The following is an 18,934-nucleotide window of genomic DNA, read 5'->3' as shown; positions in this document are numbered from 1 at the left end:
ATGTATATATATATAATGAGGAAACTAAGGCAGAGGATGAGCATCCAGAGCTAGTTCAGCAAAGCACAGACGGAAACACTCAAACTGCTTCCCTCACATCTGCCCTGGAAACCACCACAGCCCGACCCTCTAGGTGTGACCAGTGCACGAGGTCCGGGGACCAAAAAGGTATGTACTTAGCGAATCCTCCAGGTTCCAGGCCCTTCAGGAGCAAATCCAAGGGCTGGTCCACTCTTACTGGAGGCCACAGCATGAAGAGTTAATCACCACCCCACGCATTTTATAATCTAAAAGGCAATGTTTTTCCTCAGATGGAAGAGGCCAGCTTCGTGCCACCTCTAAACAACCCCCATCAAAGCTGCATACGACCTTCCAGGGCCACACCGGGTCCTTTGTACTAATTGCACTCAGCTGGGTCCTTTAGAAACTCTTTTTTCCACCGGTTTCTCCATCAGGTTTTCCTGACCACACCGGCACCACCCTGTGGCCAATGAAAACCTCCGATTTAAACCGACGGCGAGGAGGGTGGCACATGGTGAAGCCATCCAGGGAGGGTCCTGCTCACAGAGGGCAAGGGGTGGGGGTGACTGGTGCCCAGACCCTCCTCTCTGCAACGCTTGAGCCCATCCGTGCCGGAGTCAGCAGTCAATTCCAGATCATTCTATCCCCACTACCTCATGCCTGCTTTCTCCTCCTTTCCCTAAAATGGTCTCTCATCCATGTTACACAGGTCTCTTGACGAGCTGAGAACGAGCAACGGTAAAATGAATCACACTTATCAATCTCGGCAGAGGCCGATACGGTGAGAGGAGGAGAGTCTTCCTTTCTTGGAGTCTCCATTTAAAATCCCCACAAGCAGAAAGGGGATGAAAGTAGCTCAGGGTCAGGAGAAACCTGGCGCTCGCTGGCCCAAAGACGTGGGAACCGGTGTGAAAGGAAAGAAGGGAGACTGACAATAAAAGGGAGGGAAACGGAGGGAGAGGGAGAGGGCGTGGAAGGGACGTGGAGGGAGGCTGGGCAGATTTATGGCGATTTGTACCTGATTGTTCATACTAAAGCCATTATGAGATGATTAGAGAAAAAGGTGAGGCTTTAAGTCCAGTGAAAATCAATAGAAGCGTCTGGAGCAATTCTGCCATGCCAGTGAAAGGACTATTTACAGTAGCTGAGCACCTCCTCCTTGTTACCGTCTGCGGACTGAGAGAAAGAATGGAGGGGGCAGGGAGGGGTGAGGAAGGAGGGATGAGAGGGAAGGAAGAAGCGGGGAGAACAGAGTAAGAGGAAGAGGACGGGAGGAGCCCGGCAGGAAGAAGGAAAACTTAAACATGAGGAAGAGGAAGGAGGCACAGAACACGGGAAGCAGAGCGACAAAGCACAAAGGGGCCCCTCACCTGACCCTATGCTTCCCCATAGCATTTACTACCTTCTAGCCCACCGTCTAACGTATCCATTGTGTTCATCATCCATCCCCCCGCCCCCAGAAAGAACGGAAGCTCTACGAGGGCAGGGGCGTTTTGTCTACCTTGTGCATGGATGTGGGCCCAGAACAGGGCCTGGTACGTGGTTGGGGATTAATGTGTACCTGCTGAATAAATGAATGAATGAACAAACGAATGAAGAAATAAACAAAGAACCCCGGGGGGCATCCGGGGAGAAGAGACTGAAAAAGGGGGAATAACCAGATGGAAAAGGAGAACAGAAAGCCTGCAGGAGAGAGGGGAAACACAGGAGAACAAAGGCAAAGCCAGAACTAGGGAAATGGCAAACGTGAGGTAGGAAAAGAGTCAGTTCTAGAGACAGTGGGAGGGTCAAGGAAACAATGTACAGTATAGGGCTGCTGGAAACACAACCTGCCCCCCAAACGAGGCACCCCACACACAGACCCTGCAGTTCCCAGCTGAAGCCCACCACCAGGTGGCCAGCTCCCCTCCCAACACCAGGGCGCCAGCCAGCCAGCCACCAGCCCTCCCCGTCACCCAGGGATCCAATCCACTCCCTTCCAGAGACAGCCTGAGTCTTACCTTGTACAGCTTCAGGCTGGCCTCGTGCCTGGAGTTGACCGTGTGCAGCCGCAGCTTCTCCAAGCTATTGGTGTAATAGTCGCAGGCGTTGCACTTGAGGTGGACAGGGTTGCCGATGGCCACGCACTTGAGCCGCCACTCGTTGGCTTTGCCGCCCTCCTTGATGTGGGCCACCAGCTGGTACTTCTGCACGTGCTTGTCTGTCTTGCAGTGCAGCTGGAAGTTGGCCTTGAGCTGGGTGTTGTAGCGGCAGAGCTTACACTGGTACGAGTCCCCCATCACGGCCTTCCACTCGTCCTCAGGGAGGCTGCGCTCCACGTTCATGTGCAGCCCCAGCAGGTCCAGGGTGTCCGTGGTGAACTTGTTGCAGACGGCACACTGGAAGAGCTTCAGCGACGGGTCGTTGGTCTGGATGAAGCTCTCGCCCAGGTTCATCAGCTCCTCTGACACCAGCTGCCCGCCCCCGAGCCGCATGTCTAGGGGGATCTCACCGCCCACTGCAGGGAAGGAGAGGGGCAGAGAGTCAGAGGCCAGGCTCACAGCGGCAGCCCTAACTGAGGCACCGCCGGCCCTCCGCCACCCTCCACCCAGGTTCCAGCAGAAAAACGATCCCACTTCAAGCACTGCAAGGTGCTACTAACTGGGAAAAACTACAACAAAAATCAACTTGATGTGTTCGCATCTTTCCTATGGACATTCTGAAGTGTGTGGAAGGCTGTATGTTTGTTTCTTCTTTTGGAAAAGAACGCCTAGAAGAACGTAGGAACCACTTAATCTCTTGAATATTTCAATTCAGCTTCTCACTCAGACCCAAGAAAAGACAGAAATAAAAGCATCATTCACTGGACATAACAGAATCTGAAACTCCCGTCCCTGAAATGTTGGAAATGAGTTATAGCTGCATTCTAAGACAGCACGCCTTCGTGGTGAATCAGAAGTGGGCCCAGAATTTACCTCAAGCAGTGTTATCTAACAGGAACTTTCTGTGAAGATGGAAACATTTTGTATCTGCACTGTCCAATGTGGAAACCACTAGTCACGTGTGGCTACTGGACAATTGAAATATGGCTAAGGTATAACTGAAGAATTGAATTTTTAGTTATTTTTATTTTTAATTCATTTACATTTAGGTTAGTGGCTATTGTATTGGACAGCACGGCTCTAAACCTTAGATTTCGGGAATGATCTCCCTATTCCTCGTCACACCCCACTGGTCAAGAGCCTACCTGCCTGTCAATGGCGCTGGCTCCTCCCACACCTTCCCAAAAGTACGATCATTTCCTTTCCATGAGCCCCCTGCACTGCGTGGCATGTAGGTCTGCTATGGGACACGGCACATTCTCCTTTGGCGTATTTCAGCCACATACAGAGCCACATGTTGGCCGGTGTCCCCATCAGGATGTAGCCTCTTTAGGACAAGGGTCCAGTCTTCTCCTTGTTGAACCTCTAGAGGGTACACAGGCCCCTGCTCAGAGGCTCAAAGGTCTGATGTGCCAGACGAGGTAAAAAGCAGCCAAAATGTTACAGGTTTGGGAAGTTGGATCAAGATGGACAGTGAAACGCAAAGGTTCGCTCACAGCCCCGAAAAAAAGGGCCTGAGAAAGCTGTGTTCCTCCCTCTCCACCCCCCTGCTCTTTTTCAGTCCATCACTGCCCTGCGTAAACCAGGGACCGGCTCTCATTCACCAGCGTAAATTAATACTCTGAGCTCTTATTTATACCACGGGAAAGGCCTGGAAAGAGCAGCCTTCCCTCCATTACCTCGAAGCGAACAGTCGAGCAGAATGCTGAGCTTCGGCTTCTGTTTTTTGCCTCTCCCCTAAACATACACACGCTTGAGCTATTACGTCCGCCCCTGTCACTCCCCAACTGATATTTAAACTTGACCTTCTACATGTGGTTGGGCTGAGGCTATTTTTTTTTTTAATGACTGATTAGAATCCAAGTTAGTGGCTAATCAAGGAAAAGGCGTTATTATTAAAAAAAAAGATTTTCTTATTTATGCTACACAAGGCACTTCGAGCGAGCAGCTCAGTACAGGCTTGACTGAGCAGAGTGGCTGCAACTGAAGCCTGTGGACAGTCTAGAAAGACACAGAAATCTTTTGCGCACGCATGTCAGAAGACGGGGGAAGCTTTCTGCTTGTCTTCTCTCTTGCCACCTCCCCTGGTGAGAGGAGCCATAACTGTGACATTCTTTTTAGGACAAGAGAGAAAAAGAGATAGGGGGAAAAAAGCCTAAAAGCTCCATCCCTTGATGGGGACAAAGGCCAGGCAGCATCCATGACACATATGCGGTGTTCAGTGAAAGCAGCAACTGCCCGGAGGGTAAGACAAGGAGCAAACACATATTTGTTTCTGATGCCAACCACCTGAAGCATCAGATCTTTTTCGCTTTTTAAATTTAACCTCAGCACATCAATATTGCTCTAAAGAGAAATTCAGCTGGCACTTGCTGGATGCCTGAGTGAAAATGAGAAGTCCTCGGAACACGCAGAGGAAATAGGTCCCTGTTGCCATCCCAAGCTCTTAAAATGAAATGCAAATCAAAGACAGAAGCAGAGAAGCAGTGAAATGTGGGCGACAGGCAAGCCAGAACGCCCTTGAGAACTATACCCTGGAGAAACACCCCTAGGGCTTGGAATCCTACAAATCCATAGGGCTGCAAGGAACTAATTCAGCCCCCGAGAAATAGAGGAACCTCACCCAATTCACAGGCAGGTGGGAGGAGAGCGCCCACATTGAGAACTTAGCGGGTGCCTACTCTTGAATCATGCCAGACAGATGGTCTTAGAGAGGACTGGGCCCCATCTCCCCACACACCTGACTTTAAGGCTGGAAGGTGACACCCTGGCACCTGAGTCCCGCCCACGAGCACACCCTCAGAGAGGCAGAGGGATTAAAAGACACCTTCTACAATCAAAAGCAGAATCAGGGCTTCCCTGGTGGCTCAGTGGTTGGGAGTCCGCATGCCGATGCAGGGGACACGGGTTTGTGCCCCGGTCCGGGAGGATCCCACGTGCCGCGGAGCGGCTGGGCCCGTGAGCCGTGGCCGCTGAGCCTGCACGTCCGGAGCCTGTGCTCCACAACGGGAGAGGCCACAACAGTGAGAGGCCTGCGTACCACAAAAAAAAAAGCAAAAAAACCCCCAAAAAACCAAAAGCAGAATCAGAGGAGCCCTTAAAGCTCACGTAGGTGTCCTGTGGCTGGCTGGCTATTCGGGAAACATGTAGACGCCTTGGCAAGCTACCCATTTTTCAGTGCTGTGCTCAACTGTAGTCCAAAGGAATGTCTGGAAGGATGTTCATCTGGCCTCAAGCCTAATATCTGGTCTACAAATGGAGGCAAATTCAACCAGACCAGACAGAGGGTGCCGAACTTTTTCCTGAAGGCCTCTAGGAAGAAAGCATCCCCAGATCAGCATCTGTCTGATAACAGGAAGGAGAAGTTTCTGTCAAAGGCAGTATAAGAACATTAACTGTGTAAGCAAGAGTGTAGTTCACAAACACTACCTCCCCCCTGTAGAGCCCAGGAATACCTAATAACGCCCACAGACTTCTCATAAACGGCCTAAGGAAGAATCAGTTGAGCTGCAGACAGAACTGAAAGTTACACTCTTTTCATTTGCATACGCTGGCTTCTACAGAGGTCGTGGGTCCAAGTAGAAACGTTCTATCATACCCACGCCGGCTTCCGGCATAAAGTATTTGTCACCCTCACTCCACCTCGACGGCTCTTGTGGCTTAAGGCAGGCACAGGAGGTCTCCAGAGACTCACCTCGGCTAACAAGCAGCGACACTGGAAATTCAGGGCCCTCCTTGGCTACCTGGATAAGGTCTTCAGAAGGAAGCACTCTATTACTCTATTCTCTTTAAGAAATAAAGTCTGGATCCTCTATGTAGGTGCATCTGCCACCTGCCCGGAATGCATGATGCCCCGCAGACTCACAGACAGCAGGTGTTAAAAGCAAACCATTTCTCTACCACTCAATTTAAGCCTTAGTCAGAATTACTGGTTTTCAAGGTAATTAAAAAGTCTTCATTGTGACCCAGTATGAACCCATCCATTTTCTGTGTCTTCATTCCACTTACATTATCTTTGATTTACTCCAAGATCTGCCTCCCCAAGATTTTAAATCTCTAGACGAGAAAACCCCAATTGCCATAGGCTTTAAAAAGTGACAAGTCTTCGAGTACTGATGCCACTCCCAGGTGTGCATCCCCTGTGGTTCACTCTGGGGACGAATAAGATGACTGATCCCTATGCATCCATGATGATTAACCAGTGGTTAAAACATCTTCAAATTGTTTGGTAAGAAAAGATCAACAGGTCAATGTTCCAAAACAGAAAACAAGATTAAAGTAGCAAGGATTCAAATTTAAATGCATGGTAGGAACAACAAATTAAATGCTGTGAAATATAACTCATCAGCAGCAATTAGCACTGCAACACCACCAAATAAAGATGTGCTTACTGGGGAGGTTTAGCCCTCTGGCATGAACCTAAGCCATCCTAGGATAAAGGCACTTGCTCACGCTTTGTTGCCGAGAACAACTCACTCCCATGTCAGGAAGGGTATCCTGTTTCATTCAGGACATCACTGCTGGTCTCAAGAGGTTAGCGGGACCAGGGAACGAAGACCAGGCAGTGCGTGTCCGAGGCTCGCGCAGTTGGGGCAGGAGGGGCCCAACCATCACACTGGTCCTCACGAAACTGATTTGTACATTTTCTTGCTATAGAAGCTCTCCCCCAGAAATGGTCATGATTCTTTGTACGTAAAGAATCATGGCTTCTGCAGCAACATGGATGGACCTAGAGATTGTCATACTGAGTGAAGTGAGTCAGACACAGAAAGACAAATATCAGATGGTATCGCCTATATGTGGAATCTAAGAAAAAGGTACAAATGAACTTATTTACAAAACAGAAGTAGAGTCACGGATGTAGACAACAAACTTACAGTTACCAGGGGGTGTGGGGGGGGGATAAACTGGGAGATTGGGATTGACATATACACACTACTATATATAAAATAGATAACTAATAAAGACCTAGTATATAGCACAGGGAACTCTACTCAATACTCTGTCAATGGGAAAAGAATCTTAAAAAAAAAAGAGTGAACATATGTATATGTACAACTGATTCACTTTGCTGTACACCTGTAACTAACACAACACTGTAAATCAACTATACTCCAATAAAAAACTTTTTTAAAAATTAAACAAAAAAAGAGTCATGGCTTTTGGCATTCATATCCCATCCTCTTGGTCCCGTTCTACTCCATTAAGCCAATGGTAAAACAGCCAACCCATGTCTTCTAACATGGAGCCATGTTCTCCATGGCAACAAAGGCTCCGTTAACCGGGATCTGATATTAAAACCGGGCTGTCTTTAATTTACAATTTTAGAATTTAGTCACCTCTCATCTATCACACCACTCCTCACGGTGCCCCAGGGTCACCTAATTCCCAACTATACTGATCACTGGCAACTCATGCAAAGTAAGAAAGAGAAAGAACCCGTCTCTTTCATCAAGGTCCTGGGGAAAACACTGGAGAGCTTTGAGAAACCTATCTGGGTGGCTCCCAGTCAGCTCAGAACCAGCCTTGGCTTATTTAAATAAGGCACACTACGGTTTCCAGTTCCTTTTCCGGCGACGACTGTCCCTATTTAAAACACCAGCTACCGTTTCCTGTACATTTCAATAAATATTTAATGGAACCCCAAAGTTTAGGGGGAACTGTGGCAATTTTTCAAATAAAGAAAGGGACAGAGAGAAAGGGGGAATGGGAACAGAAGGGAAAGTTGACCTGAAGCCAAACAGCTAGAGGAAACACTTAAATTTGAATCCCGGCCCGTGGAGCCGGAGTGTAATCACGTCTCTGTTGAACGCAAACCATCTTCCACAGGCTCACAGAGAGTTCAAGGGATTCTTGAGAAAAAGACGTGGGGGCTGGACGCTCAAGTTGAGCACAAAACAACTCTCAAGAAAATAAAGATCCCCCAAATCCACAGGACTCGACAGAATCCACCAGGTCAACACGATCTCGGCCCACTTGCAGCTTCCCCCGGTTTAACTCCCATCCTCAGAACAGACACACATGGAGTCAAGCCTCACCTAGAGCGGGCGTCATGGCGGCCATGGGCCCGGCGGGATCCAGCTGGAATCCGCCCATCACGAACTGGGCGTCTGGGGCCGCGCTGTCCACCTTCAGGTTGGGCAGGTTCATGTTCTGGGCCAGGTAGTACTGGTAGAGCTCAGCCTCAGCGGGCGAGGGCAGGCTGCCGAGGCCCAGGTGGCGGTTATGTTGGATCTGGGTCATGTTCTGCTGCAGCAGCATCATGTTGTGCATGTGCTTCTCGCTCGTCATGTGGATGCGGAGGTTCCTGGCCACGTTGGTCTCGTAATCGCACACCTCGCACCGCCAGGTGGGTTTGGTTTTTGGTTTGGTGGGCGAGGGGGCCCCACAGGAGCTGCCGATACTGGCCGCGGCGGCCACCGCCGCAGCAGCCGCCGCCGCCGCCCCAGCCGTGTGGCTGAAGACCTGCTCGCCCCCTCCGTTCTGCAGGTTCTGCATGTTGTTGAGATGCTTGTCGGACTGCATGTGAATGCTGAGGTTGCCTTTGGTAGTTGTGGAGTAGTTACACACCTCACAGCGGAAAGGCTTGTAACCACACGTGTAGCTCTCGCCTCGGGCCAGCCGAGGGTGGGGCTGCCCGCTCTTGCAGTAGACGCAGGAGCCCCCCGGCTCCGGGTGCTTCTCCTTCATGTGCGCCTCCAGCGTCTGCTGGTACTTGTAGTGCCAGTTGCACTTGGGGCACTTGAGTGTCTTGCACGAGTTGCGAGAATGCATCATAGTCATGTGACCGCCCAGCGAGCGGGAGGAACCCAGGACCGTGTCGCATTTGGGGCACTCCACGCCACTCCCCGAGGGGCACTCCCCCACCCCAAGCTCGCAGAGGGAGCCAGCATGCTGGTGATGGGGGACGAAGCCCCCATCGTCCCCCTCTGTGCTTTCATTTGGTTCTGGTGCTGTGGCATTGTCTTTATTGGCACTTTCATCAGCAAAGTCCAGCCTCCTGCCGCCCTCTGCCACGTTGGCCCTGACGCCCTCACTGTTAAAGCTTAAACGATTCCTCCTGTTCGCACCATCAAAGACAACAAAGGAAGAAGCGGAATTAGAACTAGTAGAAGCTGCGCCCCTCGACAGGGTCTGGAGCACACTAGGCATTAAGGGGGAGTTAGAAATGCTTTGGTTTGAGAGAGCAAGGTCCTTTTTGCTGCTACTACCTGCTGCGGCCCCAGACTCCTCGGGGGGCCTGTCCTCCAGCTCCTCGTCCAACTCGCTTGGAAAGAGTCCTTTGCAACCCTCGTCCTCGTCCTCCTCATCCTCCTCGTCTTCCTCGTCCTCCACCTCCTCGTCCTCGTCCTCCTCCTCTTCGGCCTCCTCCTCGGCCGGCTCTGCTTTCTCGGAGAAGCAATCCGGATCGCCCACTTCTTGCTTCTCTCCTTCTGCTGCCCCAGAGTCCTTGCCCTCTGAGGATTTGGTAGGACTGGAGGCCAGAGGCCCCAGGGGGACTGAGGTAATGGGGGTCTTCAGGACCGAGCTGGTGAGCCCGCCAAGGTTCAAGAGGGTGCTGGGGGTCAAGATACCAGCCTGGGGCTGCTCGGGGCCAGCGGCAGGGCCGGCTGGGAGAGCCTCCTCCCCTTCCATTCGAATGCCACTAAATTTACCATAAAAACTGTGTCCGGGGCCTATGAGGTTAGCGGTGGAAACTAAAGGGAGTTGAAAGTTTTTGTTTTTTGGTTCCAGAAAACTTACAAGGGGTTCCTTGTCTTTGCCGATCCCTTGGATGATAGCGGAGATGTTCTTATTGCTAAGAAGTTTCCGCTCATCTTCACTCAGGGTCATTCGATGGTCGTGCACCGCATGGGTCACAAACGAACGGACGTACCCGAAGGAGAGTTTGCACAAGAAACACATCAGGATGGGCTTCCTCTTGCCGTAGAGCACGAAGCCATCAAATCTGGACAGGTCCACATTGTTGGGAACATCTTTGGATACGCAGGAGCTTTTGGCAGAGCCGTCACTGTTCAGGTAATCCTTGTTGCTTTTGTGTCGCACGTCAAACACGCGGAAGCTGTGCAGGACGGGGCTGAGCCCCGTCAGGGCTGAGGTATTCGGGAAAGCCTGGTCTGGGCCCTCAAACCATTTCCCGAAGGATGAGGCTATGTGGAAAGTGTTGATGATCTGTGGGTAGACGGGCGCAGCGCAGGAAGGGTCCCCCGGCTTGCCCGCTGAGGCGGGGAGAGAGTTCAGGAAGAGCGACGGGAGGGGCCCGCTGCCGCCCACACCCACGCCCCCGCCCGGGGTCAGCTGGCTCAGGCTCTCGACAATGTACGCCGAGCCGTCCGGCTGGTACACGATCTCCCCGGCCAGGTTCTCCACGTCACTCTCCTCGTCCCCCTCCTCACTGCTGTCGCTCCCGCTCTCCTCCCTCAGGGGCGGCGGGGGGCGCGCACCGGGGCAGTGATGCTCCATGTAGGTCTGGAGGCTGGCGAAGGAGGCCGAGCACTCGTTGCAGCTGACCTCCTTGCCGGCGGGCTCGGCAGCGGGGCCGGCCGGGACAGTGCTCTCCGCGAGGCGCTCATTGAAGGGGGCCCTCAGGCCGTCCAGGGGCCCGTGGTTCTCGCTTGTGGACTGCTCCATGCTACTGGGTTTGTCGGGGAGGTGGGTGCTGTTGAGTTCAGTCCATTGCTGGTGCTGAGGGATACCGCACCCATTGTCCTTCCCCGAGACGACAGGCGAGTCACAGCCTTCCATGGTAAGGCCTGCGTGGAGCTTTCATTGCACCCAGTACGGATCGGACCTGAAGGGCGGAGGCAAGGGGGAGAGGAGGGAGAGAGGGGAAAGAGAGAGAGAAAGGAAAGAGGTTAGGAGGGCCGAGGCTAAGGTCCCACACAGAGTGCTCTAACAGGTTTCTGTCCACACCCACAACAGAGACCGCAGGGCAGTGGGGACCCCGGCCGTCGCCCCACCCCATCGAGGCGCAGAGGGTGGGCGGCGCCCCTGGGTGTCACGGCCAGGTTGCGTGGCAGGAGCGGGGGTGGAGGTGCGGGGAAAGGGGCATCAGGAGAATCCCTCTTTGTCTTCGGAATGTTGGCAGCTCTACCCCTGGGGACCGGTTCGAATCTGGGTTCTTTGCAAGCACAGCGTCAGAGTCGGGGCCGGGCGACGAGCCACAGGGGAGGACGAGGACCGCATCAACTCTCCAGGCCCCGCCGAGGACACAGAACAGCAGCCCCGCCGCACACAGATGGCAGCACAAGGCCACGCCGGCTGCCCGCACTGCCTGGGGGCCAGGGGGACACCGGGGACGGACAGACAGGAGGAGGAAGACTTTGCAGCCATCGAGGAAGGACCATGAATCTGGGAGGGGACACGCCATTTGATTTAGGGGCGAAGTTGTGCCGCTGCTCTTACTGGCCAGATTTCTAGTTTGAGAAGTTCACAGAAAAGTGTGGAGGACTACAGGGCTGAAGGGCAAGCGTGCAGGCCTGGACAAGCTCTGCGAAGCCCCCAAAAGGGCCCACGGCTGCATTCATCCTCTCCAAGTCTGGGAAACATCGTCCCATTTTACAAGCAGTAAAACTGAGGGCCTAAATCTAAAAATGAGGCCAGTGCCATCTGGGCGCTGAGAAAGGCGGATCTCCCCTCCCTACAACCCACAGAACACCCTTGCTTGTGACTCAGCTGGTTTCAGACTCAAAATATGTAGGTGCAAAACGTGAGCTTGATGTTTCTAAGAAGAACCGCCCAGACTCTCAACGGGCCGACTCCCCCACCAGCAGAGAGGATCTCGCCCTGTCTGGATGAGCCCGTTCACCACTGGCTGGGTGGTTTCTGCTGTCAAGGATCTTCGCGGCGAGCCGAGATGGCAGCTGGGCTCCGCCAGCCCCCATTCCACACCTGCCTCTTAGTTATTAGTCGCTACCCAAAGCAGCTGTCCTTCAGCCCTGGGGCTTTTCCGTTTCCGACTCCAAAGTGCCACTAAGCTGAATTTGCCCTCTGAGACCTCGCGTCCCTGGGGAGGGAGACATCAGATCACCCGCCACCGCTCTGCTCCTGTGGCAACAACATCACAGGAGTATTTCCTCTGACCGGCCCCGCTCCAAGAGGCAACTCAGCGCCTCGCAGGGCCCTGAGCATTCGCTGCAAATCCCAGGCCACCTTCCCGCCACACCTCCTTCCAGGAGAACACTTGGCTGCTTCTCCACCCACCATCTCATTCACACACAGTGGATGAAGGTTTTGGCTGGCTTTGGTCTCCCTCCCCACCGACCCCCATCTTCCCACTCTTTTTTCATTGCTTGATTCTCGACGGCACACTAGCCAATAGCTCCCCCTCGGGAAAAGACGGGGAAGGCAGGTTCACCAGAAGTCTCAGGAGAAGCAACTTTCTGGAAGAATGTGTCACGTTTTGTTTAAAACACACACACACACACACACACAAACACACACCACCTCTCAGCATGTAATCTCAAGCTCCATTACAACAAGGTTCCGTGTGCCTTAGAAAAGACACATTGACTTTAAACAAAGATAACCACACCAAACCAAACAGCAAATGCCATGAGACTTCCTCATAAGGCTCAGTTGGAATACAGGTGAGAATCCAGGGTGGCTCTTCCTAAGGACGCACATAATTGGCTGGATGACATCTGATTGACAGCTCAGGCCAAAAAGGTTGGCAGGCCTGAAGGGGTGGGAGGGTTAACAGCCCGATCGTAAGATCAATGTCATAAATGCTTGGTAAGTTACAGGAACATGCGGGAAGGGGAGGCCACGATTGATAAAGGAGAACAGCTTTGATGCTTCACCAGGGACTTGTGTATCGACAGCAAAGCCAATCTCCTCTCCAGCCTGGACTGGGCCAAGAAACCTGCGAGCATTTACCCGTTAACTGGTGGGCTCTTCCCGCTCTGCCCTCTTCTTCCTCCTCCACAAATCATCCAGCTAAGGGATCGGGACTTCTAAAAACTCACTGAACTTTGTTTTCTATTCCTCAGCAAAAGGTGTCAAGAAAAGGTGACCTTATAGGCAAAGACAGATGTGCCTGTCGTGGTGACGCTAGCCCCATGAGGGGACACACGGGGGACCACTCATTTGCAGGGGCAACAGCCCACTGAGATGCTGGTGGGAAAGAAGGATCCCACTCTGGACCTCAGGCACCAGTTCTGGGCTTCCTTTCAATGCTTGCTGGCCAGGGCAATCAGAAGCTCTTACAACTCTGCTAAGTCACGTGTGGTTCAGGGCCAGTGAGCTCACCAGTGAGCCTGTGAGAAGCGCAGACTCTCAGATCAGAATCTGCATTTTTAATACAAATGCCCAGGGGATGTGCATTATTAAAGCTTGAGTGAGACACTCTCTATTTTACAACAGTTTCACCAGACCTCCAGCTCCTCCATGCCTGGGGCCTGCACTGCTAGGTAACCAGGCAGGGTCAGTCTTGGGCTCACCCCTGGGAAGCGCAGGGGTGGGGGTGGACAAGAGGGGACCAGAGCACAGAGATGAAGAAATCTCTTAGCCCTGCCCCATTCTTCAGCTCCAGGACCTCAGGCCCTCTACCACTCTCCTACCTGGCCGGCAGCTCCTTTCACTCTGTTTATCAGCCAGTCAATAAGAAAAAGATAGTTCTTACTTAAGGAGGCAGAAGTCAACTCAGCAGGTCGATCGGCACTCTGTCTGTAAACACGGTTTCCCGTAAAATCAATGATCTTCAGTTACGGAGGGCAGCCTGGGAATCCAGCGGGTCCCGGTGCTCTCACAGCCCCCATACACGCGGCTCTGCCCCGCCCCCCACCTCCGCCAGTACCTCCAGGGCCAGCACACACAGCACAAACCTGCAACCCCTCCTGCAGCCTGCTTCCCTCCAGCCACTTACACCCCAAAATCCCCTTTAAACACAGACGTGCTCTACTCATGACCACCGGTGTTGTACTCAGCAAGGGGTTTTTGTGTGTGTGTGGTGTTAAGAATTCAGTTGGATTTCAACTGAGCACACCTCCCCAGTAAGAGAGTTAAAGGGAAGATACGGGGGGGGGCGGGGGGATCTAGCCTCGCACTCTCTGCTGAGCGCCTCCCTCTGCCCTGTGAGAAGTCATCTCGCACAGAAAAGTTCTAACATCTTCATCGAGAGCCCCCTGCTCTTCCTCCTCTCACAAGTTATAGCTTCCTTGGAACCTACCTGTAAAGTCCCTGCATCTTTGCCAATATCAGTCTTTATATTTCAAAGATGGTTTAAAATTATAAAACTCCACCCTGTTATCCTAGGCGCCACGCCCCTCTCCCCCCCCCCCCCCCGCGCCATCTCCCTCTTTCAGCTGAGAAGATGTGATGTGCCAGCTTTATCCCATTCCCTTAAGGAGACAGAACTGGGCTCCACGCAACAGTTACAGGGAAGCTGGGGTGGGAGGTGCAGTTACTTGGAAGGGGAGGGGGCTCCACTGATGCGCCAGCTCCTGGAGAATTAAACATGAACGGTCGCACTGTGTAATTTTAAATTGTTAATTAGCACAGGGTTAATTAGGCGGTCCTTTCACAAGAGGCAGTTTGGCAGAAAACCAAGAAAGGAAACAAAGGGGAAGAAAAAAACAGAGAGCAGAGACAGCGAGAAACTGTTGCCCACCCCCCCCTCGTGAGTAACCCATGCAGCATCACCAGAGAGAAGTAAACCGGAGGGCTCCCGGGGACTCCCTGGTCTGCTGGAGGGGGATTCGATGAGCACCGCGATTTGGCAGTGGGTATCAAAAGCCTCAAAAATGCACATGCCCTTTGACTCAGCAATTCCCCCATCCCAGGAAACAATCCAAGATATGCACAGAGATATAAGATTATTCATCACAATGTTCATAACAGAAAAAAAAAGATGGAAATAATCTGGCGAAACAAGGTACTCTAAATAAATTACAGTGCATAGCATTCCATAGGATGTTAAAAAATAGCATTTTTAAAAGAAACTAGTTATGGGCGTGGGAAAATGATCACAGGATGCTGAGTGAACAAAGCCTATATAGGTCTGCATATGGAAATACATGAGATTTATATCAAAAAATTTTACAGCGGTAATTGCTAGGGGATGAGATTATGGGCTACTTCATTTCCTCCTTCGTGCCTTTATTTCCCAAGGCTTTTTAAAATGAAAATCATCTTAAGGGAAGTCATCACTTCCTGTGTGTGGCATCATGGTAAGGCCTGTGGGTTCAACGCCACCTCAATGCTCATACCATTCCATGAGATGGGTGCTTTTTGATTTTTTTTTTTTTGATGTGGACCATTGTTAGTCTTTATGGAATCTGTTACAATATTGCTTCTGTTTTATGTTTTGGCTTTTTGGCTGTGAGGCATGTGTGATCTTAGCTCCCCGACCAGGGATTGAACCTGCACCCCCTGCATTGGAAAGCAAAGTCTTAACCAAACTGGACCACCAGAGAAGTCCTGAGTGAGGTGGGTGCTATTTTTATCTCCATTTTGAAGAAGGGAAAACTGAGGTTGCTCAAGCTATGCAGCCTAAATGACAAAACCGTAGTCTGGCTGTGGAGTCTGTGTTCTTTGCCACTCTACTATGTTTTTCTGTAGTGTCTGTTTCTCAAGAACTTCAGAACATCTGACGTTCACATTCAATCTTTAGGTACCAGGGACTGTTCTAAGATCATGGGCTATCAGGTCTGCTCTGTAATGGAACACTGCCAGTTCATACACACGCCCTTTTTTTTTTTTTTTTTTTGCTTGGGAGTGGTGGGGGAGGAGAGTTCAAAATGGACTCTCTTACTTGGATATCTTCATACAGGAAAGAAGGGAATAAAAGTTCTTTGCTATTGCAAAGAACTGTATGGTAGGCCCATTATCCTGACTTCTTTTAAGAAAAAAAAAGGCAGATTCCAGAAACTATAAATCTAGAAATGTATTCATTCATTCATTCATTAACTGAACATCTACTGCACACCTATTATGTGCCTGATGCTAGAGAATCAACAATAGACAGGTCTCAGCTTACATTCTTATGGGGAAAAGACTGCAAACAAATAAATACAATGTTAAATGTGAAAAAGCACTCAGAAGTAATATAAAACAAGAGAAGGGGAAGGAGTGATGTGTATCATCATTTTGGATAAAGTAAATATAAATATATATATTAGATTTAAAAGGATATGTTATAGATTATATACTGCAAGCTCCTCACAGTTTTAGAACAGAGTCGACAGTTGCTGAATAGCATCTGGGGAGAAAAAAGTCCTGAGGAATTAGCAATTAGCTGTAGGTTCAGTAAGAAAATTCACATAAAATAAACTGAAAAGCAGCTTCACTTAGATTCAATGATCTGAGAAATGCAGTAGAGGGTACTTTTTGATTTTAATAACGTATCCCAAAGTTTATCACTTCTTTGTATCTAGGGTAGCAAAATGTCTTTCAAATAATAAAGTCTGCCTGATTTTAAAGCTGGAGGATGCCATTACCTAAAGTACCCACATGGAATTCCTGGTAGTCCAGTGGTTAAGACTCTGCGCTCCCACTACAGGGGGCACGAGGTTCGATCCCTGGTTGGGGTAAGATGCTGCATGCCACGCAGCATGGCGGGGGGGGGGAGGATATACAGTACCCACTCAAAGGTCAATGTGCCTGGGGACATGCCTTAATTCCTGCCTTATCCCTGGTTCCCTTCACTTAAATCTACAACCTGAGGGGCAGACAAGACCAAGCACATACACCAATTTGCAAAGTAAATAAAGTCGAGAGGACTAACTAATATGCTAATTAGTGGAATCAGGACTTAAAAAAAAAATCTCTCGATAACAGGCTGAAATGAACAAGATGAAATTTTGAAAGGATAAATAGGAAGCCTTGTATTTCAGTTCAGGCAAGCAGTAAAACCAACAGAGAACGGAAGAGACTTGGATTAACAGTAGTTCATGCAAAGAAACCCTGGAGGTGTTACTTCACTACAAATTCAGTGGCAGCCCAAAGCTGACATGGTGACCAAAAACATAAATGTGGCCTCTGGGCTACAGGGGGTACCTCTACCTGTTCAAACTCAGCAGGATCACAGCCTCATCATTTTCTCTGCCTGCATGAAGAATGTTATGAGCCACATGGGGAAATCTCGTAAGAGGGGTACTGACACTGAATGGCTTGACCATGATCAGCTCAAGAGCAAAGAAAAGAGAGGTCCCCATTGCAGGGCAAAACAACTATCCTCAGCCAGGCGAAGGCCCGCCTGCCACGTACACTGAGGATTAGTTCCACGTCTTCTACTTAGCTTCAGGGTTTAACTAGGAGTAATGAGGGGGAGTTTATAAAAAAAAAAAAAAATTAGAGTTCAACTCAATATAAATGAAAATCTTTCTCTAGATTATTAAAGCTCCCAAATGGAATGTTGACTGGTTTCATGAATGGAGAAAAAAGACATTTTGCCATGGCCGGAGGTTCCATCAGGCGGCCTCTTGGGTCCTTTGAAATGCGAAGATTCTATTCATTCCTAGTGATCCATCGGTTGCTCAGTCAGCTTTATCAGCTTTAACCTCCTCCTCTGTGATCCCACAGTGTTTTGCATATGGCGACACACTGCAACTCTGGGGTTATCGCACTGCTGTAATTATATGTTGACTGGTCTGTTTCTGCCACTAGGCTGAAAGCAGCTTGAGAGTAGGTTCCATGTCTCATTCATCTCTGTACTGTCCACATCCAAGATGTCACAGATGCTTAAAAAGACCGTGGGGAAAATTAAGGCATTAGGAGAAATGATAACACTCTGAGAGAGGAAAAAAAAAAGATGATCCCTGTACACATTCTTTCTTTTCCTCTTAGTTGAAGAAGTGTGTGGGTAACCATTCTCCTCTAAATGGAACCAGGTCTCCTTGTAGAACTGGCTGGTTCTTGGGCTGGGGCAGGGAAAGTGCAGGATGAGCGTGGAGCATCTTTCAGAGCCAGAACCTAAGGAAGTGCTCTAAGAATGAAGAGAGTGTGACCAAAGAACCCAGGAGCAGGTTGCAGAGGCTCTCACGGCCTGAACCTGGGACAATTTGAGCAAGAAAGTTACATGAGGGTAAAGAACTATAACCCAATATATAACATAAGAATCCATGATTCCATACTTTTATAAATTTTTAAAAAAGTGGGAGAAGGGAGAGTTCTTGCTTAGGGTGGAAATCCAACTAACAAATGCAGAGGGAATTACGGATTTAGAAAAACACTATTTGGTAACCATCATCATAATAACCCATTCCAGAAAGAATCAATGGATACTAAAACCGGTGGATGAAAGTTTGAGTAGTTACAGAATATTTCACAGTCTCAAAGTATCTCCCCACAAGACACTTACTAACTACAGAAGAAGAAACAGTAACTTTACAGTGGAGAAACCTGGCAGACATCACCTTCCTTCACCATGGGATCAAAGTTAGGATCACCAGGAATGAGACATATAGCCACCCTGTGCCTCCTGAGAGGATACACTGAGAAGAACACAACATCCCTTCCCTGACATGCCCGCCAAAAATGCAAAACCTGAGTCTAATCATTGAGGGAGCATCAGGCAAATCCAAACTGGGGACAGTCTACAAAATGTCCTAGGGCTCCTACTGATCCCGCGTGCCACAACTACTGAAGCCCGCACACCTAGAGCCCGTGCTCTGCAACAAGGGAAGTCAACGCAATGAGAAGCACGAAGAGTAGCCCCCGCTCGCCACAACTAGAGAAAGCCCACGCGCAGCACCAAAGACCCAACGCAGCCATAAATAAATTTAAAAAAAATAGATCTATTAAAAAAAACACGTCCTAGGCTCTTCAGAAATGTCAGTCAGGAGGCAGAAAGACAGATTAAAGGGGACTAAAGAGATGTGACCAATGAACAT

General features: G+C 50.2%; 1 protein-coding gene across 7 annotated transcripts in view; it reads right to left on the bottom strand.

The window, feature by feature from the left end:
* The window catches only part of ZFHX3 (zinc finger homeobox 3), a 255,057-nt gene that overhangs the window by 157,578 nt on the left and 78,545 nt on the right, over nt 1–18,934 (bottom strand). For 6 of the 7 annotated variants that reach the window (XR_009530677.1, XM_060085120.1, XM_060085124.1 and 3 more), the window contains exons 2-3: nt 8,141–10,893; nt 2,022–2,518 (exon numbers count right to left, since the gene is read on the bottom strand). Coding sequence is in view for 6 of the 7 variants with exons in the window: in XM_060085120.1 (XP_059941103.1) it covers nt 2,022–2,518; nt 8,141–10,847 (3,204 nt within the window). In the remaining variant the exon portion in view is untranslated. The remainder of the gene's footprint in view (nt 1–2,021; nt 2,519–8,140; nt 10,894–18,934) is intronic. The other variant, XM_060085125.1, reaches the window with a different exon arrangement.

This window comes from Mesoplodon densirostris, chromosome 19 (assembly GCF_025265405.1).
Source record: "Mesoplodon densirostris isolate mMesDen1 chromosome 19, mMesDen1 primary haplotype, whole genome shotgun sequence".
Taxonomy (NCBI): Eukaryota; Metazoa; Chordata; class Mammalia; order Artiodactyla; family Ziphiidae; genus Mesoplodon; species Mesoplodon densirostris.
The sequence above is the reverse complement of the archived record's forward strand: the minus strand, read 5'-3'. Positions and strand labels throughout refer to the sequence as shown.